Source organism: Perissodus microlepis, chromosome 3 (assembly GCF_051167445.1).
Source record: "Perissodus microlepis isolate ML-2025 ecotype Zambia chromosome 3, ASM5116744v1, whole genome shotgun sequence".
Lineage (NCBI taxonomy): Eukaryota > Metazoa > Chordata > Actinopteri > Cichliformes > Cichlidae > Perissodus > Perissodus microlepis.
Genome location: NC_140463.1, coordinates 34715729 through 34741245, shown reverse-complemented (window position 1 = coordinate 34741245; position 25517 = coordinate 34715729). Strand labels below are relative to the sequence as shown.

At 41.4% G+C, this 25517-nt stretch overlaps 1 protein-coding gene across 2 annotated transcripts; it reads right to left on the bottom strand.

Moving 5' to 3' along the window:
- Positions 1 to 2764: 2764 nt before the first annotated feature.
- trmt44 (tRNA methyltransferase 44 homolog) lies at positions 2765 to 20248 on the bottom strand. 2 transcript variants are annotated; one of them, XM_084924198.1, is made up of 12 exons: positions 19696 to 20248; positions 19502 to 19619; positions 18344 to 18563; positions 18177 to 18245; positions 17756 to 17863; positions 16429 to 16500; positions 14560 to 14666; positions 14018 to 14201; positions 11491 to 11839; positions 6297 to 6467; positions 4812 to 4928; positions 2765 to 3353 (listed from the first exon to the last, which is right to left on the bottom strand). In XM_084924198.1, exons 1-12 carry the CDS (start codon positions 20024 to 20026, stop codon positions 3121 to 3123), a joined length of 2079 nt encoding a protein of 692 aa, XP_084780324.1. In that variant the 5' UTR covers positions 20027 to 20248; the 3' UTR covers positions 2765 to 3120. The 2 variants fall into 2 exon arrangements, with proteins under 2 accessions (XP_084780324.1, XP_084780323.1); XM_084924197.1 differs by lacking the exon at positions 6297 to 6467.
- Between the last annotated feature and the right edge of the window lie 5269 nt (positions 20249 to 25517).

Genomic DNA, 25517 nt, shown 5'->3' with positions numbered 1-25517 from the left:
TTGACTGGGCTCTTCTTCTTTTCCGTCTTCATGACCTGGTCTTGACTGCTTAGTGAGTCAAGACCAGAAAGTTGCTCAACATATTCCAGCTGTAAATCTGCAATCTGTACTGTGATAGCCAAGCTACTTAAATACAACTAACCCAGCAGTTATGAGGCCAGAGCTACTGATGCTAATGATAAACAATTTGTCCTGAATTTCACAATTCCAGTTTATGACTGAATAAGAGGACGGAGGGCTGTTTAATTACATCACTGTTACTGTTTCTCTGTGCCTCTAATCACGAGTCCAAATGAATTTTTTTTACAACCTCATATTTCAATAAATGTGAACATTTTTACTATAATTAATACTAATGCTGCGCCCACTGAGGAGCTCCCAGGAAACTGATTTTTTTAAAGTCAGAAGAGGTTTAAATAATTGGCTAAAAAGCCGGCTGTGAAACTTGACAATCCTTCAGCAATAATGGAAAGAGCATTTTAATAACCACGTTTTAATATCGCTCAGGTTCCTAAAAGGGCTTTATGTAACCTTGCTAATTGTTTTTCTTTGCTGAACTAGATGAAGTCTGGTTTTAACATTTAGTCCCAGACAGCGACTCGACCCAGACACGTATTCACTGCATCTTTATTTAACCCCTAAACGTCTGGTGTATCCTATGAGTTTTTCAGACTTGTATATCATCAGTGCGATGAACCTACATACGCTGCACAGTACATTTTTAAGCAGTAATAATATAATAATAATTAATAATATAATTTTTTAGATTGTCAGAGCATTCAATAAACACTCAATTTTCATGGTTTGGGGCTTTAAAGGGTTAAGTCTATGCACGTGCATATGTATATTTTATTTTGTTTATATCTGTTTTTGCCTTTTGGCAGACTGCAAAAGAGTAGCCAGCAGACTTCCTGTTATGTTTTATAGGGACAGGGTGGGTCTGCTTTACTGATCTCCAGGGTAGCGGTGTGAAACAGACATAAACAGTCATTGTGTCAGGAAGGGCTGGGGCCAAAAGACCACAACAACAGCATCAGCAACAGTGTCGAGCTGGGATGGGTACGTAACCTCCTCCACTCCCCGGCCATGTCGCAGCAGTTAAATATAGGGCAGCGGGTCGATCAGATGATCTTTGCAGATGCAGAGCAGCAGGAGCATTTTCATCATTTCATTTCTTCCAAGAAACATAACAGAGTGGGGTGAATGGTGGGAGGGGGACAAGTGATTTAAACAGGTCATTAAAATCCACACATTGCTATACACGTTACGACTGAGCAGTTTATGTCCATCTCACAGCTGAAGCATCGGTTGTGTTTAAATCATCTCTGAGGAAGTTTCTATTTACTGATCGCAGTTACTCAAAAACTCCAGAGAACTTTCTTCCTCGCTGTACTGAACCTTTGAACAGGCTGAGCAAATGATTGTGGATCCACATCAATATTCAGTGACGAAGCCGCTGAGCAGGGAGACGTGCGAGCACCCGTTCAGCTGCACATAACCTCAGGATGTCCATTTCAACCACAGTATGGACTTTATGAGAGGCACTCGCCTTTTTAAGGAGCCACAGCGTGTCTTTTGTCCTGGCTTCCTCCCCTCACCCCCAACCGGTCACCGTAGATGGCTGCCCCACCCCGAGCCTGGTTCTGCTAGAGGTTTCACAAATGTTTCAGATCATCAAACAAATACACGATCTGTGACTTGACCTTAAAAATTCAGTTCATGCTGGAAAACCCTCCAATGTGGCTGAATTACAACACGGTGCTGTAGAAGACTCGTTGTCAGTTATTGCAGATGTTTGATTGCACCCTCGCTTGCTGAGGCTGAGCCAACCAGTTATAAAGTTTAGGTTCATTTTTTTTTTCACACAGGACACTTTTTTCCCCCCTTAATAATAAACATCTTCATTTAGAAGCTACATTTTGTGCTTACTTGTGTTATCTTTGTCTAATATTTAAATTTGTTTGACGATCTGAAACATTTAATTGTGACAAACAGAAAAATAGGAAATCATAAAGGGGGTAAACACTTTTTCACACCACTGTGTATATAGTCAAATCTTTTAACAACGTTGTGTTTCTGAGTAGAAAAAGTAGTTTAGTTCAGCATTGATGGTGCGTTCTCTTTCACAATACATGACTGTCTCTCTTTATAACTGAGTGGTGTTTGAGGACCTTTGCTATGTGTTACAGTCTCAAACTAAATGTAGATTTTTTTAGCTTCAAACAGCAGAAACACAGCACTCAGAATACATTTAGGTTTCAAATTGCAAATTTTTAGGCAATCTGGTAAAATATGATTGTTGCCACACACTGATTGTATAAACAATGTTTTTATTGTATCAGCGGTCTGGTTGTTGTCTGTCACATACACAAAACAAACCCCAGGGAGGCGCTTCTCGCTGCTCGGCTGCAGTCCCTCGGAGGGCCTTACCGTCTTTGACATTTGAGCCACAGGGTGATGGAAGCTGTGTTAGAAAGACGCAGCAGTGAGCGCCCATCCAGACGGGACAACACGCAGCTCAGCCCTCGACTCCTGCCAACAAATAATTCATACCGCTAACATTTACTTTGTTCAAACGCTGTCCGGCCTTTCTCCCCCACCCTGTCTGTGAACCCCAAAGCACACGTCTCAGCTGAATGAAATGTCTAAGTGAAGCACGCAGTTAAATACTGAAAGTTTACAGGAGCTTTTAGAGTTTTTATGCTGTGGGCGAGGAGAAGATCCACCACAGAGCTGATAATCTTTAAATAAAAATACAAAGACGTAGCTTGAAATCAGCTTTATAGTGAGTAAGTATACCTGAACTCGACAAAAGTCCAACAGTTAAATAAACAGGAGACAGGATGCTTTGAAATTAAATTTCACAAGACAACATAACCCAGAGGTTTAGAGAGCTCCAGCAGTGAAGCCCCACCAGGAAGCCCTGCATGTTGGCAGCCTTACAAAGACGAAAGAGGACTGTGAAATTTCAAGGCTTCAATTCCTTCAAGGCTGCTTGGACCTGAATCTTATCTTTGAGGCTACAGGGCTGGAAACTAGAGTTCAAACAACGATGTGCAGAGCTCTGCACAAATTAAAAATCCAAACAAAGTCAATGAAAAGTCGTGAAGAACGAGTCAATCAAAAGGCTTCATTCTTTATCTTCTTCAGCGGTCTCGTCGAGGGTCGGAGGTCATGTGCTCCGTGGGCGAAGGCGCAGTTTTCAGCCTGCAGGGGGCAGCCCTGAGGGTGGTGAGCGTGAAACCAGCAGAGGCGAGTTTTCAGGGCACCCGGGGCGACGGGCTTCCTTTTAACATCTGCCCTGAAGGGCATCCTCTCCCGCCAGTCTCTTATGTAGACACGCCCTCCTTCAACTAAAGAGGAGTGACGAGAGGGAGACACAAAATCTATCAGACTCAAACACTCCCCCCAAAAGATACAAATAAATATTTTCTTAAAAGAAAGAAATTAGGACAAGAACACAACATAGATGCCTGGCTGTCAGGGCACCGGGATAGAAAAAGTCATGTCTGCGCTGACCCCCACAGGTTATAAGCTTCTCACCTTTCGAAGGTCATGCACATTTTTATCTATTATCAGAAAGAAATGTCAACTTTGTTTCTATCTCAAGTCGGACTTTGCTTTCACTCTAAGCAATTTCTGTAGGGGAGGGGATCCAATTTTCTCAAACTGATCCCTCGAGAGCAACCAAATTCCAAATGACGATGGTAAAAGCACTCATTTCCCCTCTTTTTCAATCAACAAAAGCCCAGTGTGATGCCATGACGCCAAGCAAATTAACTCTTTGCATCGGACGATTCAGAGTTTTGGCACAAGTACACTTAAATATGCTTTGATATCAGTGTTGTGGTTACGGGGGGGAAGAAAAGGAAGGCAAACTTCTCACCCTGCTGTCTGACACTTTTAACCAGGAACAGCAGCAAAACACACTGCTTTACGGTCAACGACAGTACGACTTCCAGGACTGCATTTTAAAAAGTGTTTGTCCAGTTATTTTGAAAGAATTGTGGCTTGGATTGTTGTTTCCAAATTGTGGTTCTGAGCGTGAGACTTTTTTGTGAGTGAATAAAATTTGAAAAAAAAAAAAAAAAAAGATGTTGTTGCCATGTTTATCTTTAAAAATAGTCCCTTTTAAAAGTCTTAAAAGCATACACTGTAGTTAAAAGATGTCAACATATGGGTAAAATTTTGCAACCTGGAACGAGGCCATCGCCACCTTATGGTTTTAAAGAAGTGCCCATATTTAGACCAGGAGGTGGGACTAATGCTAGCTAGCAAGCTAGTATGAAGAACTAAACAAACAAAATGTTCGTAATGGAAAAACTGGACAGCTGACCCCTCTGAGGGCTTTTTGTACTGACGAACGCTGAACGAGCAAGGTGCAAGAAATAAAGCATGAACTGTATTCTAATTAAGACGTTCTTTTAAGGATCTATTAAAGAAGACTTGAAACCAGAATTTAGGAAGATAGACTTTTACTTTTAACCGTTTACTCAAGTCATAAATCAAACGAGAAGTAGGGTAACTTTGAAATATCCCCAGAAAGTAGGGTTAAGGCCTCCATCTTTTATATACAGTCTATGATTTAAATTGTTGGAAAAAATTTTTCAAACAAAATCTTTTTTTAAAAAGAAGCTAACGGTTTTTAATTTAACACCCTTTCTGTTACTCATATAACCTCCAGTATCTTTCTCACTGTCACTGGTTTCATTTAAGCACTATATTGTACTTAATGAACAGTCTAGTTCTCAACAATACAACTTTCAAATGAACCATCTATGAGAACGTAGAGAAGCGTGCAGAAAAGCTACCTCTAAATACTTGATGATTGTTCCTCAGAAGCGTCTGAAGACCTCCGCACTCTTTCTTCAGGAGCCGCAGGGTTTCCTGCCCCAACAGCCCCGCAACCTCGCTCACAGAAAGGCCGCCTGAAGGGCAGGGAAGAAGGACAAACAATGAAAGATGGGAGTTATACACGTGCAGGAAGAGGTCTATTGATTTTATAATCATCAATGCATTAACACAGTGCTTCAGCATGCACAGAGATCGTTTTTATCCAGCATTTCAGACAAAGAACCACTCGGCTTGAGTTGATGTTACCGGCTGTTCTATGACAAGAAAATGCGAGCAAAGCTATATATACACATAGTATATAAAGATCAGTTTACAGTAGAGAGCAGATACCTGTCAGTGTTTGTCAGAGCTGTAAAGTATGCTCAGTTAAAGCCGTTCCAACAAGCTGTCAGGGCAGCTGGAACGCGTTTTGCCAGAGTAGCCATTTGAGAGCCTGAATCATTTTTGTCAACTCTCCACTGGGGCAGAGATTTTAGAAAGGAGAAAGAGAATATGTACAGTTTTAACCTCTAGGATTAGCATAGTATAGATGACAAACCCCTTTGTATTCACACATGCTTTCGCACTATGGTTATAAAGATCTTTTGGCATTTCTGGCCTTGCCCTTTTTACACCACAAGGGAATTCAATCTGAGCTGACCTTTGGTTTATACAAATGACAAACTTCCTCCTTTCTCTGACGTATTGGAGGGAGAGACACACCACATGATTTCATAACTATATTTGACTTAAATCTGCATCTTCAGTGATATCTTCATCATACTTCTGTGGTCACTCGCTGCAATCCCTGCTGGCTTAGAGATGATATGAATACTGAATATGAATGAAAAGCACCGTCTGACCCTCTGATCCAAAACTCAGTTTTCAGAAAACTGTTCAGTTTCAAACTCTTCTGCTTGTCAGGTCTCTGAATCTTGTCTTTCTGCCGTTGAAATTCATCGAAAAACATATTGTCCACCTAAATACATCCTAATTTTAGTTGGCCAAATTGCTGCGTTAATCCCTAAAATATGCGACACACTCCCACATTCACAGACACTAGCGCAGCCAAACCCAGTCGTATGCTGCAGAGTGTGAAACTGGGCAGACTCTCATCCCACAGCTCTGACGCCAGGGAGCTCCAGGCCTTGATATAATATCAATACACCGTTTAGAGCTGCCCTTTACTGCCTACAATGTTAATGGGGATTAATGGAATAGGGACAGTATTGACAGAGTAGATTCAGCTTGGACTAAGACCAGGTGCAGATGAGTATTAATGGCTTGGCTTAAAGTACAGTTGGACTTGTTTGTTTGAAACGATGCCTGTTGTGTAGGATTGTTTTTGTTGTGCTGAAGGAAAAAAAAAAAGAGAAGAGCTCAGCTGTGATTTCCATCTTTGCAAAAACTGCAACTCTCACAAGGCGTGTAAAGACAAGACATATTTCTGAGGGATGACATACTTTTAGGGTAATATTTGTCTTGAGCAGAGGAGGGGTAGTGGACATGGAGCTGCCCAGGCAGGAGGAATAGAGGGAGGCCACAGAGAAGATTCATGAATGTAGAGAAGGAGGACATGCAGAGGGTTGGGGTGACAGAAGAGGTTGGAGGCTGGTGATTTGTTGTGGTGACCCCTAAATGGAGAAGCCAAAAGAAGAAGAAGAAATCTATATACTTCTCCTGAATACAACTTTTGGGCTTGAGAAACAATCAAAGCTTCTCCAGGCGAGCAGAGGGAGGAGGAATCATAGGGTTTGGAGACAATGGCAATGCTATGATTCTGCAAACCATTTAACTTGCGCATAAAATGGTCACTCAGACAAACAACAACAGAAGTCTCGCTTTTTTCCATCACATTTGAGATCTCTTAATCGGTCTCTCTGTACACGGCTGCCCCCCGTCTCTCTTTGCAACCCTCACTGCTAGCTCACAGAGCAATAAACACAGCAGAGAGAGAGGAAAGGAGACAGGCTATTGCTGTGCCAGGAGAGCAGAATGTCCCTGCAATGCAAAGGAATAAGTACGCGAACTTTTTGCTAGACCTTTAAAAAAAAATCTATTTACAGGGTGATGAAAAGTTGGTAAATGATCTGGCAAAGGTGCAAAGCTAGTAACAATCAGGTGAACTGAAACATGAACTTGCTATAATATGATGCCACTGCGTTGCCTGGCAACCTAAAAAAAAAAGGACTACTGGCATTTATGTAGTAATGCAGGACACTGACATGTACTAGAACCAATAATTACATTATTATTACTAATAAAAGTTAATATGCATGCTTGCTGAATCCTCTTATAGCAGCCAATAAATAATATTTACACTCATCTTCATATATCTATGGCTCGAGCACGTGGCTTACACATTTCCCTGCCAAGCGAAAGATCCCCCGGTTCAGTCTGGCAGGAGACACAAATCCCTTTGGGGTTGTGTCAGGAAGTGCATCCAGCACATCCAGATCAAACGTGCGGAGCTACCTGCTGTGGTGACCCTTTGTGAATAAGGGAGCAGCTGAAAGCAACTTTAAAACCGGTCTTTATATGAATGACATTTTGGAGACAAAAGCAAAAGTATACCAAAAAAAAAAAAAGAAACACAACCCAAAAAACTCAGTTTGGATTTTTTCAAACCAACAATCTGAAAAATATTTGGTTTAAACTGAAGGAAAGCAGAAAATGTTCCAGCTTGTAAAAGAGTGAAGTGAAGCGTTCACTCATCAAAAACACACCGCGCCCTTCCACGCAGGCTGCTTCTACTCAGTACAATAGCGTGTTTACTGTACCTCTGAGTTGACATTTAGTGTCGCTCGATGTACAGCTACACAGATTTTCATTCTCGGCGTGATTACATAACTCTGTGACTCAGCACTACAGCACACATGAATTAGTAACTTGCTTCATATTTACAGTGTCTCAGAAGAGCTGTGAGATATTTTTAAGTTTAATGCACAGGAAGCACAATATATGCAACTGATATAAGCAGCAGCAGAGACACTAAGATGTTTTAACTTGTTTTTTTCACTTAGTAAAATACGCCAAACTGCTCAGTGCAAACCTTTTAAATAGAACTTGTCCCAAATAAAAAAGGAAAGAGTCTGATTGATGTTAAATAGGAATTTTCATTTCAAAGAATTACTATAAATCACCGAGTATCAGTCTTATGATACAAACCCAACAATATTTGGCCAAACAGGAAAACCACTGACTCTTATGCATAGTGAAAACCTGTTTGTTTCTGACAGTTTCAGAGCTTAATACGTATTATTTGTTTGTATTTACAGTAAAAGAGATAAAAAGAAAAGATAAAAGAACATCGTCTGACGTCGCACCAGAGCCATAAAGCCACAGAAACAAAATGATCATAAAATATCCGCTTAAGTGCCAAAAAGGGATCCATCACCATACTGAAAATGATTAGACTTTTTGAAGATGCATTAAAGAATAGACAGAAACTAAACTCCAAAGCACTTTAAATGACTCCGAGACCCTTCTGGATTTATTTAACATGCGCTGGCTCCCTCTGAATTTAGCCTTTGTTCGTACACAGCAGATAACTGGTAGGAATCCATCAATACAAATGCGTGCTCATGCATAAATCATAGATGGTGGTGCATTATTCATCCAGTCATCTCCATACAGAGTTACACTCTCCCTTTATTCACTCTCCCTAAAATTTTCTACCTTTAATTCCACCGACACCCCGACAAGAAACGTTCTGTTTTAATAATAGCAGGCTTCGTGCCCTTATCTCGTTCATAACGTGTGACTGTGTGTGAGTGTGTGTCAGCGGGGCTGCAGAGGTGTTGACAAAGGTGATTGCGTGGGTGCTGTGAAAGTAAATGTGTGTGCGTGTCTGTGGGTGTTTGATACGGGCTGTGTGGTACGCAGCTGGCGGAGGGTGTGGCAGAGTTCAAAGAGGCGTCGCTCTGTGTCATCAGGTCTCACCGGCTGATGCTGAGGGGCAGGATTGTAATCAGCGAGGTGGGGGGTCAGATGGGATGATGGGGGGTCAGATGGGATGATGGACGAAGAATGAAATTCAAAGTTCAGGCAGTAGGTGCTGCGGATGTAATGGTGTAGCTGGTGTGTTTTAAAAAGTGCTGACACTATATGTAACAATTGATTGTGACGGTGTCGTTTCAGAGGCATCGGGTTACATCTGCACCGCACCATACGAGGTAAAAAGCACTCACTATGTAACTGATCAAAGGCATAGACTGTGTACAAAAGATGGAAGTACCCTCGGGGGTCTGAAAAGTGACCACGGTAGGGAAATGCCCCAAACCTGCATTCTTTGTAATGGACAGCAGAGGCACAAAGCACAACAACAGTTGCCTCAATGTGCTTTATATTATAAGGTAAAGACTCTACAATAATAAAGACAAAACCTTAATCAGATGACCCCCTGTGAGCAAGCACTTGGTGACAGTGGGAAGGAAAAACTCCCTTTTAACAGGAAGAAACCCCCGAGCAGAACCAGGCTCAGGGAGGGGCGGCCATCTGTCGTGACTGGTTGGGGGTGAGGGGAGGGAGACGGGAAAAAAGGCACACTGTGGAAATCCAGAGTGGTGCATAAAAACAAAGAGTAAAAAAGGGTGAAAGAACAAGAAACACTCAACAAGCCCCTGGCAACCCAGCAGCGTAACTAAGGGAGCACTCAGGGTTACCTGATCTAGCCTTAACTATAATCTTTATCAAAAAAGGAAACGTAAGACTGATTTTAAAAGTTGAGAGTAGGGATGGGTACCGGTATCCGGTGCCATGATGGCACCGGTTCTGACATAAACGGTAGTAACCAGACCGAAAAGCAGCGCACATTTCGGTGCTTTATTTCGGTGCTTTTTTCCTGAGATGTCATACACTTTGAATTCTAGCCAATCATTTTACGTTTCCGAGGATAGTAGGCGGGTCCAGGTACGTACGTTCTTTTAGAGCAGAGCTACAGATTAAAAACGCCCAAGGCGAAGCGGTCAAAAGTCTGGCTGTACTTCACAGCAAAAGATGCAAACTCAGCAGCCTGCAACAAGTGCTTTAAGCTGATACTGTGATACTGTCAAAGGAGGTAACACCTCAAATCCGATGAAACACCTGGCGACGCATAGCGTTTTTTTTTAAAGCCGAGAAATGCGCCGTATTTGATAGCTTGCTGCGAGACCTCACATCGAGCGCATCTACTGCGGGTGGGTTGCCTGTTATCGGACCCGGAGTCAGCAACATCCCCCAAAAACCCGACGAGGAGAGTCCTGGCCCCTAGCCCTGCCAGTGTAGCAGAAATGATGACGGATGATGATGGCAGCAGCAGCCGTTCTTCTCTGCGTGAGTAGCTTAATGTTGTTCGTGTGTAATTTACGTTGAGGAGGCTAACCACGTTATTACATTAATGCACGTAAGGTGAACTAGCAAACACCGTCGTAGATACATGCGGTTGTCTTCTTGTTTGATGGCAGATGCTCCCTTCACCCTGGCCAAAAAGGCTAAAATGACCAAAGAAAAAGTGGGAAACAGTTAAACATGAGATGTTTTTGGACAAAGTTTGTGTTTTTTCCATTGATTAAGCACTGCTTCCAGCCAAGAGTGATGCCATATATGCCCTATAGCTGCAGAAAAGGCTAACATTGTTATCTTTTTACAAAAAAACAGCTGAACATGAGAGGTTTTTGGACCAATTTTGTGTTCTCCATTCTTTAAGCACCGGTTCGAGCACCGTTTAAGCACCGGCACCGTTTCAAAAGTACCGGTTTGGCACCGGTATCGGATAAAACCTAAACGATACCCATCCCTAGTTGAGAGTGTGTCTGTCTCCCACATTCAAATGTTTGCACGCTCCAATAAATCACTGGACCCGTTTCTCATTTTCCCAGCAAAATATAAAGAAACGAGGTGTGGCTGAAGACTTTAGCAGAGTACTGTACACCAATGTGGTGAATACATTAGAGGCAACGAGATGTCCACTAATAGCCAACCATTAGCTTCGAAGCAAAGGGAGAGTAGTGAATCTGTATCCTGTATATGTGGACAAGGCTTAAATAGTGTGGTTCACAACAGCTGCTTATCCAAAGACATTAACATCCACCTACCAGCCCTTATACAGCTTTCTTACATTATATACACTTTCAAGCTCATCTAATGTCCTTCTCACCTCTCCAGCAGGAAACACATTATAAAGTCATTTTGCCTTTAATTACAGGTTGACACACTTAATCACAGTGAGAGAAGTTAATAAAAAACAGGGTGATAGATGTTTTTGATATGCTAAAACTGGGTCATTTACATAGCGCCAAATCACTACAGCGGTTGCCTCGAGGTGCTTTTTTTATTGGTAAAGATAATAATTAATAATAATTGTGTTATAATATAAAAACGTGACAATGCCTTTAAAAGCTGTTTTTGGTGCGAATAATTGGTCAATTTAGCCGACTGCTAGGTGGTAGTTAGGCAACATGATGACATCATAATATCTCATCTAGACAAGAACCTTCAGGGGCCTAAGATGCATCTGAGTGCCAGGTCTTGATGCTCAGACCGGGCACTCAGATGCATCACACAGAGAGTCTTTCTGTCTTACAGGCAAATAGGAACACCTCACAGATACTGATCCTATTCTGGATTTGATCTCAACCTGTGACTCAGTTCAGCAGCGACTCATGTCAATCGTTTTACCTCCTTGGTTCCAGTCACGGCAGGATCCTTCTCCATCGCCCGCGGTCATTCCCAGAAGAGCATTAGCAACCCGCAGAACAACACCGTCAACAAAGTCCCGCGGGAGAGCAGCACAATTTCGCACCGCTTCGACGCGATCTCGCGGCTGGAACCCGGCTCCCCAGGAGCTCCCGGGGGTGCCGTTACAGCTTCCGTCCCCATTGCAACAGTCCTCGTTATTACTGACGTGTGACCTCTGAACTGTGACCCCGGGAGCAGTGCAGCGGCTGTGGATGTAATGAGCCCTTTGTTGCTCTAACTCAGGTTCATCAGATAACTGATAGTTTCTTGACTTTCCTAAAAGACACACCTGCAGGAAAAAAAAGGGGGAAAAAAAGAGAGCAGAGTGTGAGGGCGACTCCCTGTTTTGGTTTCTTTTCTTGTTATTAATTAAGTTCAAAGAAATCATACTTTTTCTTTCCATTTGAAAATGTTCACATGAAAGAATTTTGTGGGAGAGCTTTTGCTGATATGAGCAAACTGAGTGTTACTGATGAGCAAACAGCAAAGCCCAGAAAATAATAGCTTGTTCTTTTTATGGCCACGAGTATATTGTAGCTATTAATGGCTACCCGCTAACAGATTTATTGTTCCCTCTGGGATTATAAAGACATCCTTGATTTATTGTACGTCTACACTAAACGAAGCCCAGGTGGAGAAAAGGCTGGGAAGTACAGCTGTATGATTTACTTCAACCATCCACTGATCATAGCGCTGAGAAGTGTTTCCACATAATCCCAGGATTACAAAAACATGTAATGAATTTACTGACAAACTTCTACAGGTACTGATTTTCTGTTCTATCGAAACGTAAAATTCACCCTCCCACCACTTTATTATCTTTAACTGCTTATTTGCTAATAAGCTAATCGCATGACAGCAGCTGGTCAAGACAACCTGATGAAGGTCCAAGCTGTTTCGAGCTGACAGGAAGTTAACAGTAACTTAAATAGCCACTCATTCCAACCGAGGTGCAGAAAGGCATCTCAGTGCACAACAGATCCAGCCTTGAAGCAGTTGGGCTACAGCAGAGAAGACCATACTAGCTGACAGGAAGCTGAGGCTACAGTTCACACAGACTTTCCACACAACAGCAGACTGGAAAACCATCGCCTGATCCAGTCTCGGTTTCTGTTGTGACATTCAGACGGTTATTTGGTGTAAACATGAAAGCATGGATCCTGCCTCGGATCAACACGCAGTCTTGGCACACTGTGTGACACTCAGTGCTAACCAAATGTTAAACACCCCAATCTGCATGTGTTTTGTTGTTGACCATGTCCATACATTCGTGACCACAGTGTACCATCTTCTGCTGGCTGTTTCCAGCAGGACAACACTCCATGTCACAAAGCTCAACATGACAGCGAGTTCCCTGTACTCTAAAGTCCTCCACAGTCACCAGATCTCAACCCAACACACAGCACCTTTGTGATGCGGTGAAACAGCAGATTCTCATCACGGATGTGCAGCAACTGCGATGCTGTCTTGGCAACGTAGCCCTTTTGTGCTATTCTGAAAGAAGAGTTATAACTTTCAGATATGTGCAGGGGAGAGATGCAGTTGAGGTGCCACCTGGGTTGGCTGGAAGACTGTTTACTTAGCCTGGCGGGGCGAAGGACACTGTCTCAGCTGAACTCTGGACACACACACACACACTGATATGCACACACTGATACCCCCTCCCTTTCCAAACGCCTTCGATGCTTGTGCCCTACCGGGGAAGATGCCAGTCGACTGGACCAGCGCAGACATGCTGCAGGACCGGATGCGCTGTCTACACCGGCTCTCTCTTACCCTTTACCCGCCCCTGTTGGTTGTCTTGTGTTTCTATGGTGTATTGATAGTCATGTGCTTTTTGTGCTGAGGTGTTTTTTCTGTTATCAAACTGTTCTCCCACTAGGAGCTCAGTCTGAGTGGAGTTTTTTTTTTTTTTTCCTCCTCCTCCTCTTACCTCATGTTATGTATTTTCGTTGTTTTTTCCCTATCAGCCTACCTTTCTGACATGTCTCCCCAATGTGATGTTTGTGTAAAGTTGGTCAGAAGGTTCCTTTGTAAGTGCGCATGCGCCATTAGCGTGCTGCCTGCTGTAACCCTAATTTCGTTCAGGATTAATAAAGTATTCTGATTCTGATTCTGGGAAACGTCATAACTAGGGTGTGTTTTAATTTTCACAAACTTTTTTACAACCATTTCAAACCTGCACCTATTACAGAACCCCACCAAACGGATTTCTCTCTTTATTTCTTTCCCTCTCTGTCTTGTATTAATTATTTGATAGCTGACAGCAGAGCTGCGCGGTAGACAGGTGGAGAGAGAAGAAGAATTCACGAATTGCTGAACTAATACAATGTGATTTGTTCTGGAGCACAGACTGAAAGAAGAAGGAAAAAAAAAAAAAAAACACAGGCCGGGGTCAAACAAATGTTTACAACAAGTCAGATGGATTTACTGTGAAGCCGCCTCCACTCTGTTTTTGTCAGCCTACCCGTTTAGTAGAAGGTATTCTCAAACAGTCTTCGTCAGTGTTGAAGCCACAGACTTGGCTGACCTCAGCGATGAAGTCGATGTATTCCTTGTACTGAGACTTCTTACACTGGCGTCTCTGGTATTTTCCACAGAAGTCGAAGAAACAGCAGGGGAGGACAAAGTAGCGGCAGGAATAAGACGACCTATAATTTGAAAAAGAAGGGACAAAATAAATCTACACAGTGCCGATCATTACTCTTTAATGCAGTCAGACTACAGAGGACTTGTTTTACTTAAGCATTTTTCCACCTTTACTCAAACTGTTCAGACAGGAAGCGACACACACACACACTACAAGAAATCATCATCTGCAGTCTCAAACAAGGAGAAATCTGACTCCTCACGCTGAGGCTCAACATCGCCATCAGGTGGCCATCTCAGTAAACACACACGCACACGCACTCTTCACACATCACCCCCTGCCCATAATGTTATTCCAAAACTGGAGAGATCAGCTGGCACTTGAGCTGCTGAGTGTGATTGTGTCTCCTGATGACTCGCCTGGCTGCTATAACGGGGATCCACGGTGTGAGCTCGTCCGAATGGTTCCCAATCAGCCAGTCTGTACCCGGGAATAAGAAGCTCTCGCTGGGAGTAATTGCCTTTTCCTGAAATAGCACAGACCCAAAGAGCACAAGAGGTCCTTAGAGCAGGAGGGATGCACACCGGTCTAATTTAATATAATTTAATAGAAATAAGTCTTTTTATCTTCTTAGACTTTTATTTGAGATGCATTTAAAGTTTTGGGTTGGGGTTTTTTTTCTTAGTGGGCTCAAATATTTTTTATAATTGCAATTAGAAAACATCTACAAGATCCCAACAACTTTTTTTTGAGAGTTTATATAAATCCTTTCATATTTAACAGATGGCCCTGACACCAACATCACAAATGATGAGAGTTAAGAGGCTGTGAAGTCCAGAGAGCTTCCGAATAAAGGTTGAGGACTGAGTACAGCTGCCCCGGGGGCGCAGAGAGATTGTTCTACCACATCCGCTTCGCTAAAATCGGTCAATAATAGATGACCTGAAATGGAAGCAGTCAGCAGCTTGTTGTTAAATGAGCGACTGAGGACAGGAGGCAGACGGGAGAAAGCGGCGTTTTCAGGGCAGGTTTCTCTGGAAATGTGTGTGTGTCCACATGTGTATGCAAGCTTCTGTGGTAGTATTTTCTTTGTGCAGCTTATTACAATCATAAAAGCAAGAATCTCTTAAGTATACTACGAGAAATGTACAGTGCTGTGAAAAACTATTTCTCCCCTTTCCCTTCCTAGTTTTGTGCAGAATTTTAACACTTAAAATCCAATTTTAATATCAGAAAAAGGTAAAAAGCAAATACAAACTGCAGGTTTTAGATTACAATTTAACTATTAAGGGTTAAAAAAAATCCACTGAACCACAGTGAGAGCCAAATTTCCCCAAATGGAGAAAACTTGGAACAGTGTGAACCTTCCCAGGAGGGGTCGGCTTCCCAAATTGACTCCAAGAGTACTGACAACTCGTCCAGGAGGTCACAAAAGAACCCAGAACAACATCTAAAGACCTGTAGGCCTCATTTGTCTCAGTTAATGTCAGCGTTCGTGATTCAACGATAGAAAGAGACTGAGCAAAAACAGCATCGATGGGAGAGAACAAGGAGAAATCCACTTCATCCGTTACATCTGGCATAAATCGAACAAAGCAATTCATAAAAAGAACGTCATACATGGGACGACCCTCAAGTTATGCCCTAAATCTCAAGATCTGAAACACACCAGCAGGTCCGCCTCTAAATGGCTCAGATAACGGCACTGTTGCCTCACCGTCGCACATGTCCAGGTTTCTAACCCACCATGTTGTCAGGCCTTTCTGTGTGGAGTCTGCATGCTCTCTCTGTGTGACCTAGTCAAAGTGTGGACTTAAATCCAATTGAGATGCTTTGGCGTGACTTTAAACAAGCAGTTCATGCTGGAAACCCCGTAAATGTGGCTAAATTAAAACTATTCTGCAAAGATGAGTGGGCTAAAATTCCTCCACGCTGATGTGAGACTCACTGCCAGTTATCACAATCACTTGCCAAGGGTGGCAAAACCACATTCACAGGGCCGTTTATGCTTGGATAGATTTTCGTTGCCCTGAATAAATTAAATCCTCATTTAAAAACTGTACTTTTTATTTATTCGGGTTGTCTTTTTCTAATTTCTAAACACATCAGGAAGAGGAAAAATACTTTTTCACAGCACTGCAGGTGTAAAATTCTCCCTGATCATTACTTTTACATCTTTATGAGTGCTTCATTGTACTTTTTAATTACAATAAATTGAAGCACAAAGTGAGGACACAGAGTCGAACATTTCATGTGAAAAGATAACGACACATGCTCGGCTCGCTCACCTCCAGCAGAGTCTGGGGGCCGTACATGTCCCAGATCTTCCTCCTGCGAACATCGATGCCCCTTCCAGGGTGCTGTAACACAAGATGCCTGATGGTCAGAGAGGCTAATCAACCTCAAACACATTCACACACTCAGCCAAGTCAGATCAAAAACATTAAAATTTAGAATGTGCCCCTTAACAACAATGGCCGGCCGATATGTTTCTACTACCAGATCTGGACCTGCCCCGGCGTTTTCCCCCGTCTATAAAAGGCTGTCAGTCCACTGTTTACCTCAGCTGCTGAGTGAGAGATGTCCATCTTTATTTACGCTTTACTTTGTCAAAGGAGATCGATACGGGTTGAGCTGCTGTTTTTACCGCTGTTAGCTTCTGTTAGCCAACAAAGTTGGAATCAGACACTTACTGAATAAACTAGCATCCAATGTGAGAATGCAATCAAACTGTTTATCAGAGGGAAAGTGTGACCTTTAAACTCTACGTTATACTAACTGTTGTTGTTGCCAGCTCATTGTCAGTTGCCTGGAGTTACGAGGGTCGCATTTCTAATCTGTAGAAACTATGTAATTGGGACAATATCTGGAATAAATCAGCATAGTTATGAAAATTTTTGTCTTCAGTTCAGGAAACAAGGTATGAGATGTTGGTTTGGAAAAATATTCAGCGATGCTTCATCTCCTGCTTTGCGTTTGTGTGGGAGCCCCATCAAAAACCTGTCCATTATCCATTATGCTAGCAGTGTCCAAGCTTTCTTTTTTTTCTTTTTCATACCGCACCTCCCCTGCAATGGCTCTGCGCCCCCCCCCCTAGGGGGCGGGCCCCACACTTTGGGAAGCTCTGCACTAACCAGTGCCCACTCCTATATATTTTTAATGGATCCATTCTAAGTTTATATGAACATATCAGTTTGTTGAAAGAGACACTAATCTATGTATATTTATGAGTACAACACTCTTTTTTTTTTTTTTTAAATCAAATAAACTAAAAGGAAATTACTGACTGTACCTTTAAGACAGCGCTTCGGGCTTTCCTAAAGTTAGTGTGAAATGTTTTATATGTGACCACCATATACAGGGTTAGCAAATATGAAGAGTGTTCTCATACTGTGGATGATTTTGAGGACTTTGTGGGCTTTGGGTGAGAACGTAACCAGGAAGTAGCTGCTGTTTGTTTGAATTTAGAAGAAAATCAGTGTTCAGTCACCAGTGTGCAGAACAAAAGCTGAGGATTCAGTCACTCATAACAAAAGATCAAACACTCGGTCCAGTGTGACGATCTGGCCTAATAAACTGCTGCTTTTACATGAATTCATCAAGCACTGAACTCACCCCTTCGTTGGTCAGAATGTGAACCAAGAGGCCATTTCCACAGCCGAGGTCCACAAAGGACTGCCTGGCAGTCAGACCTCTCTCTGCTCTCTCCTCGGCCCACAGCACCTGCAGCAGCACGGTGACACAGACTCATGGTTAGGGAGTGACAAATGCTGCTGACGCTGCTGATACTCGTGACCTACGGATGGAGTCCTAAGGTCAAAGGTCATTTTTCACATTCAGGTTGATTGACTTAGCTGAAGTTGCATGACCCTCTGACACCTGACATAAGGTCATGTGAGTTATTTGCTGTTTTTACCTGCGCACACAGTACCTGTATGGACGTATTTGTTAATTATTTCAAAGGCTAATTCAAGTATAATCGTGATAGGATCCACTCATTTGGTGAAAAGAAGATTATTGTAAGGTTTGAACTAACCAGGAGATACGTAGCAATAGCAACATCCTCATAGACAAACTTTTCAGGATCTGTAACCTCAGGCCAAACCTGGAAACAGTGTGAAAAATATATATGAATATATCACCACAAGAGAATAGGACGTAAACAAAAGAATAAACAAGCCTCACATCATCCATTCTCCTCACCTTCACCATGGCCTTGTACTTGTCCTTCAGCTGTTGGTACATGAGGCTGTACTTCTCCACTGGCAGCAGAGACAACGTGCTCCTGAACTCGCTACTCCTGCACTCGGTGGCCCAGCGCACCAGTTTAGGCAGCAGGTCAGAGGACAGCCAGGGCAGCTTGGGGTAGGCGACGCCATCAGAGAACCAGGAATCGACCGACAGCGCACACAACTCCAGGGACCTGCAGATAAAGCACAAGTCATCTACAGTCTTGTGCTCATTTTATGCTAACTATACTAACATGTATATTAACTGAGAGTTTGTGACGTCGCCTTTCCTGAGAGCGCTGCTCCGAGTTCACTTATATCAATATCAGGATTTTTAAATATGAAAAAATTATTTTAAATATTAACAAGAAAAAGGAGATAAACCCAAAATAAATTTTAAAAAAAACAGAGACAATGTAACAAAGTTTGAACAATAAGAATAACAATTCTACATTATATTCTGTGGTTTAAATTTTCTTATTGCTGTTGACACTGAATGTCTGACCCATTTTTAAACATCAGTGGTGGACTACAAAAATAATAATACTATATGGTGTGGTATAGTATGGAATATATGGTGAAGACCCTCAAAAAACCCTAATAACTTGTCTTTCATTCATACACCCACTGTTAGAAGAAATCAAGACTCAGACCAGACGAGATTTTCCAGTCTTTTCTTGTCCAGTGAAATGCAGCCTCAGTTTTACAGGAGTGGCACCTGGATTGGTCTTCTGCTGTAGTAGACGATCCACTTAAATGTTTAATATGTTGTGCACTCAGAGAAGCTCTTCAGCATATTTTTGTTATAACAAGTGTCTATTTGAGTTACTTTTGGCTTCCTATCAGCTCGAAGAGGTCTGGACATACTCTGACCTCTGACAAAAAGAAGCAGAGCTGCAGCTCAATGGATATTTTCTCTTTTTTCCACTCCATTCCCAGTAAACTCTAGAAATGCCAGCAGATCAGCAGTTTCTGAAATATTCCGACCTATACGTCTGGCACCTTTCTTCCTCATTCTGATGCTCAGTTTGAACATCAGGATTGTATAATCAACCAGTAAACTATCATCCAAAACAAGGCATTTCGTCCTGTATGTTCTAATGTGCTGTAAAGATGATGACTGCAGACTCACCATTCCTCACAGTCCTGATTGCAGAGCTGAATCTGATAAATGTTGCCTTTCCTCAGAGACGCTTTTCCCTCTGCATCCTCTTCAAATGGAATAAAGGTCACTCGTTGTCTACCAAAGTCTGCAGAGAACAAGAGAGAAGGCATTAGAAACAAATATAACCGATACAACAGTTTGTAGAAGTGAGAAGCTCTTACCTTTCAGAATAATTTCTTTATGCAGGTTTGTCCCATAACAGTTTACTTTGGGAATAAATGTCCTGACGCTGGAGGACCATGGTTTGTCGGCTTCGTGGGCAGCTGAGGCCCCAGTGATCATGAAGAGCAGCACATCTGTGAAGACTTCAGGATCATGCAGCAGGAGCCGTAGGTCGTCTTGGTCCACATCTTTGCTGTCTGTCTCTTTAACTCCACAAAGACGCTTGTTTACAACATGAGGTTTCTTTATCCACACGTCTACGGCTGACCAGAAGCCATCGGGGAGACTCTTACATCCTCCCGGGAACTTTATATCGAAGAGCTTTGGCATAATTGAGCAAGCGAAGCCTGTGTGTTTACAATCACTGAATCAACTTCCGGACAGGAGGTTTTTTGGGGGGGGTTGCACCGATATATGTTTCCAAGAACAATGAAATCAAAAACGGATCATTTACGATAAATCCTACTTTGGTCCAAAAACCTTTTAAGAGCTTTATTTAAAAGAAAAAGCGAGAGGCAGCTAGAAAAACACACTACTATGTCGCTGAGTGATGACGTTTACACCAGCGACACAACTCTATCATCTACGCGGCATGCCCAATAGAGGGTGCTGTTTATCTTTGTCTGTAATGACTCTGTAGTCATTCAGGGGGTTTAGGGGGATGTTTTTGTTTCGTTTTTTGTTTTACTAAATAGCGAACAAGTCAAAAAGAAATCACTAGAAGTATAAGAAGATTATTTGTAGCCTTCACTAAAGCTGTTTTTGTACTGTGATGAGCTCTGAAACCTGACCGAAACTCTTCAAATAAACCATTCCTCTGCCGATGATCAGTATGCTGTTTTACAAGGTTGGAGATTGGCCTAAGAAAGCTAGGTCAGCTGATGGCTTTTTAGGCAAAGATTTAACTTCTACCAGCTTGGATGTCTGTGGTGTAAAGTAAAAGTAACGAACACAGTGTTGGAGTGTTGCACAGCAGCTGTTCTCATGGTCAGAGTTGGGTTACACCAGGTATAGCAGATTAATGTGATTTTTAGCGGATGGTGCTTAGATTCATTCACCGAATTCCTCCTTCGTACCAACTTTATAATATCTATTATAAGTTAGTATGAACATTGTACTGTCAGTGTAGAGGATGGAAATCAGCCGGGACATCCGCCGACGTCTTGTTGAATTCAGTTGTGTAAAAACACAAAGAGCAGTAAACCTCAGAGCAGCAGTAGCACAGATCAACTGATCACAGCTTGTGCATTAAGAAAATCTGCTGGCGCTCTCTATAGAACCTATTCTGAGTTGTGAGTTCTTCCCCTTGATGAACCATTTCAACTGATTTTAGGATTAGTCGACACTAATATATAGATTTCTTCATAAAATTAAGGCAAATCATTAAAATAATCTCAGCTCTTCATGTTTCTTCTCTCTGTCTTCAAACTTGGACTCTTCCCCTTCTTCTCTTTCAGCATTTGTGCATTTCTTTGGCAGGCTTTATGAAATATTGTGTACCAGCCTTGATTTTTTTTTCTTTCCATGTCTTGAAGCTTGCATTGTATCTCTTGATTTATAGCTTACAATTCTTGAATTTTGCACTTCATAAGTTGGTGTGCTGCCTCCTGCTGTTCTTTGTCTTTCAACAGTTGAGTATTTCATCTTACTGATTCTTCCAACATTACTTGCTGCCCTTCATTTTACTTCTCTTCCACTTGAAGCTTGCACTTCATCACTTGGTGTATAGCTTCCATATTTTGAAGTTTGCACTGCAAATGTTGTTGTATTTCCTCCTGCTGTTCATTCTCATACAACATTTGTTTATGTCTTTGCTGTGCTTCATCAATCATGTCTTGGACCTTGATCTCCATCTCAGTGCTTCTTGCTTCTCTTGTTTTCAGTTCAGCTTCCATATCTTGAAGCTTACATTGCTGTTGGTGTATTTCCTGCTGCTCCTCTTTCTCTTTCATCAAACATTTTTTGCAGGCCTTTATTTTTGTTCTCCGTGTCTTGGAGCTCTGACTACACTTCACGATACTTCTTGTCCACCTGAGTTTTTTCCACATGCCTTCGTTTAATCCTGTTCTCCAGGTGGAGTTTTTCCTCACTACATTTATCAAATGCCTTTCTGAGTGCTACAAATTCACTCCACTCAGGAGCGATGGGGTGAGCCTTTTTCATGGTGTTTTTTTTTTTTTTTTAGTTTTAGTATCTTAATACTACGATTCTTCTAAGAATCTGAATGTTTTCGAATTCTTCTTAGTTGATACTGAATGATTGATGGCTGTGAACATTAAAGCTGCAAACAAACAGACATTTGGGCTGAAAATGGAACTTTACTCTGCCTACTTATAAGTTCAGACCAAAGAAAGGTGAATTTTATATCCTAAAAATCTCCCAAGGCTGCTGCTGAGGTCAACACTACATGTGCAAATTAGCTGGTCACATGACACTTTTGAATAGGAGTTTTTTTTTTTCTATTTTATTTTATTTTATTGGAAGAATTATAAATAAAGTTTCAATCTCTGCAATTATTGTGACATTCATATTATTATTCACCGACTCATTAACATATTTATTTTCAGTGGTCATCACATATAGAAAACTGCACATATAGAATCAAAAGTCAAATCTAATAAGAACAGGTTAAATGTGACTTTGTGATTTTGCTAGCATTTCAAAGGGTTTTTCCTGCTGGACGTTATTATCCCGATTCCACAGTGTCCTCTCACTCTCCCTTTTTCCTGAGTGAGTGTGTCAGGACACCTTCTTGGTGGGATGAGCTGTGGGAGCTTCTCCTCACCTGGCGCTGCTGACTCGAACTGGCACACAAACTGTCCATCGTTAGTTACCTGCACGTGTACGAATCAGCTCTTCATCCACTCATGTCCAGCTCAGTGCTGCACTCAGTAACTAGTGCAGCTCTAGGAAATCATCTTCATTGGCTGTTTTTCTCCATCGCTCTTAGATCCCCTCTGGTGTGCCCGTCTAAAAGAAAACTAACTGTCTGGGAAAAACTTTGTTCACCTGCCTGCCTTTGGCTCAAACCTGTTCTCTTGTGTAATCAAACCTGGTTTCTCTCTCACTGTCTGCCTTTGGGTCCAAAACCCTGTGCCCATTTTGACTGTAACAATGAACTGAACTGAAATCTAACCTAAACTTTTTTTAAAAAGGAAGAAATTTGGGCAACACCATGTGTCCTCCAGCAAATATTTCCTCTGTGGTCCCATTAAAGATGGATTAAAACATGACCTTGTGTTCTCTGTTCCTTGGCCATAATGCACAGAATAAACAGCTCACTGTGTGAAGAAAGGTTGATTAAAGAAAAGAAGAAGAATCTTAAAAAGAAAGAAAGAAATAATGGCCCAGACTTCAGGAATTGCTAATCAAATATATAAAAGTTTTGATTCATTCATAAGCATGATCACTGCTGGGCTATGGTTTAAATCCATGTTACAGCTATAAGCACTAAAAGAGATTTTAAAAAATGAATTTCCTGTTGTCTACATGGTCGGCTTCACCTCTACACCTAAACAGAAAATAAGAACAGTCAGGGGTTAAAGTGAGATTTGGCAAGTGGTACAGTGTGTACACGCCACTGACACAAACGGTTTGAAATAACAAGATGTTGAATGAACTTGTCAAAGTCTCCATTCTTTAGCCGTCTTCCATATATCTTATTTCTCTTTATGAGGCTCTTTAAGATAATTAACATTTTCTGACAGGGTGAACCCAGCCCAGCCCAGAGGAAGCACTGGCTCTAAGTCTCTTATTTCTTTTATTTACTCTATAAATATGAGTCTGACTGTGTGTGAGTTACAGTGACAGTGAAGACTATTATATTTCTTTCTGCTTCTGGTCTTTTCAGTTCAGACGTGTCATTTTTCATTTTCACGGCAATGATTCGTCCGTGTAGAGTTGAAAAACACAAGAGCTTGTGAATGTGAGAACTTGTAAAAATATGAGTCAAATATTTCTGTGTGTAAATAGCAGTCTACATATTACAAAATATTTTTTCTGTAACTCATTTCAAAAATACAAGTTCACATATACGAGCTCTCACACTTTTCAACATATTTATCTTCAATAAGTCATGTTTCCCCTTTATTTTTATTATCTGTCTCTTTTTCATCCCCTTTTGTTTGTTGTTCTGTGTTTTGGATGGATACTGCCTGTCTTGCTGTGATATAAGCTTCCAGCTAAGCTTGCATCGTATAAATGAGAGTTATGCCCAGTGTAACAGAAAACCATGAGATTTAGGAGAACAGGAAACATCTCTCAAGATTCAAGATTCAAGAGCTTTATTGGCAATACAGTAGTATACACAGTATACACAGAAACCCTAAGCCCCCCCCCCCCCCCCCCCCATGGTGCATTTATAAATATATAAGGGATATATCCACACACACTTCCTGTTAGCCTCTAGCCTCTCATCACTTGCTGGAAACAACACATTTCTGTCTAAATACACGTGTAATGGGTTATTATTGTCCTGCATGACCTAAGAAATGTTATGACACCATAATTTGTCATCTCATTATGTCGTAATGTTTCTATTGTTTGTCTGAAGCTAATGACAGAAAAAAAAACCCCATATTCCTGAAAGAGGTCTAAGTCATCACAAGCCTGTTGTGACTGTTAAGCCGTAGGCGAGCTGGAAGCGCTTGAAAGAAGTGGTAACAGATTACTTTTAGGGCGATCATGTGTGCACGGTCCTATGATAGGCTGGTCCACTGTCAGGGTTGTATAACCGAGGCAGGCTGGCAGAGAGGAGTAAAGTAGGAGAGACTGTACCAGGAAGTGCAAAGTTCTATCTGTACTGCCTGCTTTGCATTCAAATGCAGCTTGAGAGGCTAAAAATCTCATCAAACTGGTTCAGCAACAACAGGCACGGAGGAAAGAAAGACTGAAACGGAAAACCATCTGTGACACTTCATATGACTCAAACCTAATAGCAGGTTTAATCCATGCTCAGTCTTGAGAGTAACACAATGGTGTTAATTACACTGTAGTAACAGTTTGTACTCTAGTATTCATTAACTTAAATTAATCACAACACTATTCACGTGGAGTAGTGTTATGATTCAGTATGGTCATTTCCTGATCAAGGCAAGTAATACATTCAGTAACATAGTCAGAGATTCAAACTTAAAGTAATTTAACGACATATTAATTAAACCTTCTAATCTTTTTGAAAGTTGTCTTTTTTATATTTTTTATATTATTTCCATTATCATTATAATAATTATTATTATTCATAGCAAACATCTAGCCTAGCAGTTTTTGCCAGGCCTATGGCGCTTTATCATGTATGGATAATTCATCTTGTGATTCTTAATATCCTCAGTATACAGTGACAAAAACTTGGTTGTTTACAAACTCTTTACCAAAAAAGAATATTTATCTTCTTTTCAAGCTATAGTCAATGTGTGATCAAAAGTAATCACATTACAAGCAGTACATGTATTAGTAAGACAACACACATCGACTGAACCAAATTCTGTCACATATGCAAGTTTTGAGAGAATTAAGTTACATACAGGCAACATATGTTCAATGTGGAATGATGATTATTATTATAATTATTACAATCAACATCAGCTAGAACTGTTTAAGCAACTTACACTTTTCTGAAACTTTAAGCAGTTTTAGCTGCCTAATGTTTATCTGCCAATAAATTGAGCTACTCTTAAGTGCACATAAGCTAAGTGCACATAAGAAAAGCTATTAGCTTCAAAGCTAACGTTAAAATAAAATGAGCTAATATTTCAACTAAAATAAGACAGACTTTATTTTGCTTTATCGGCTTCACTAAACTGTCGACCCTTATATATTAGTT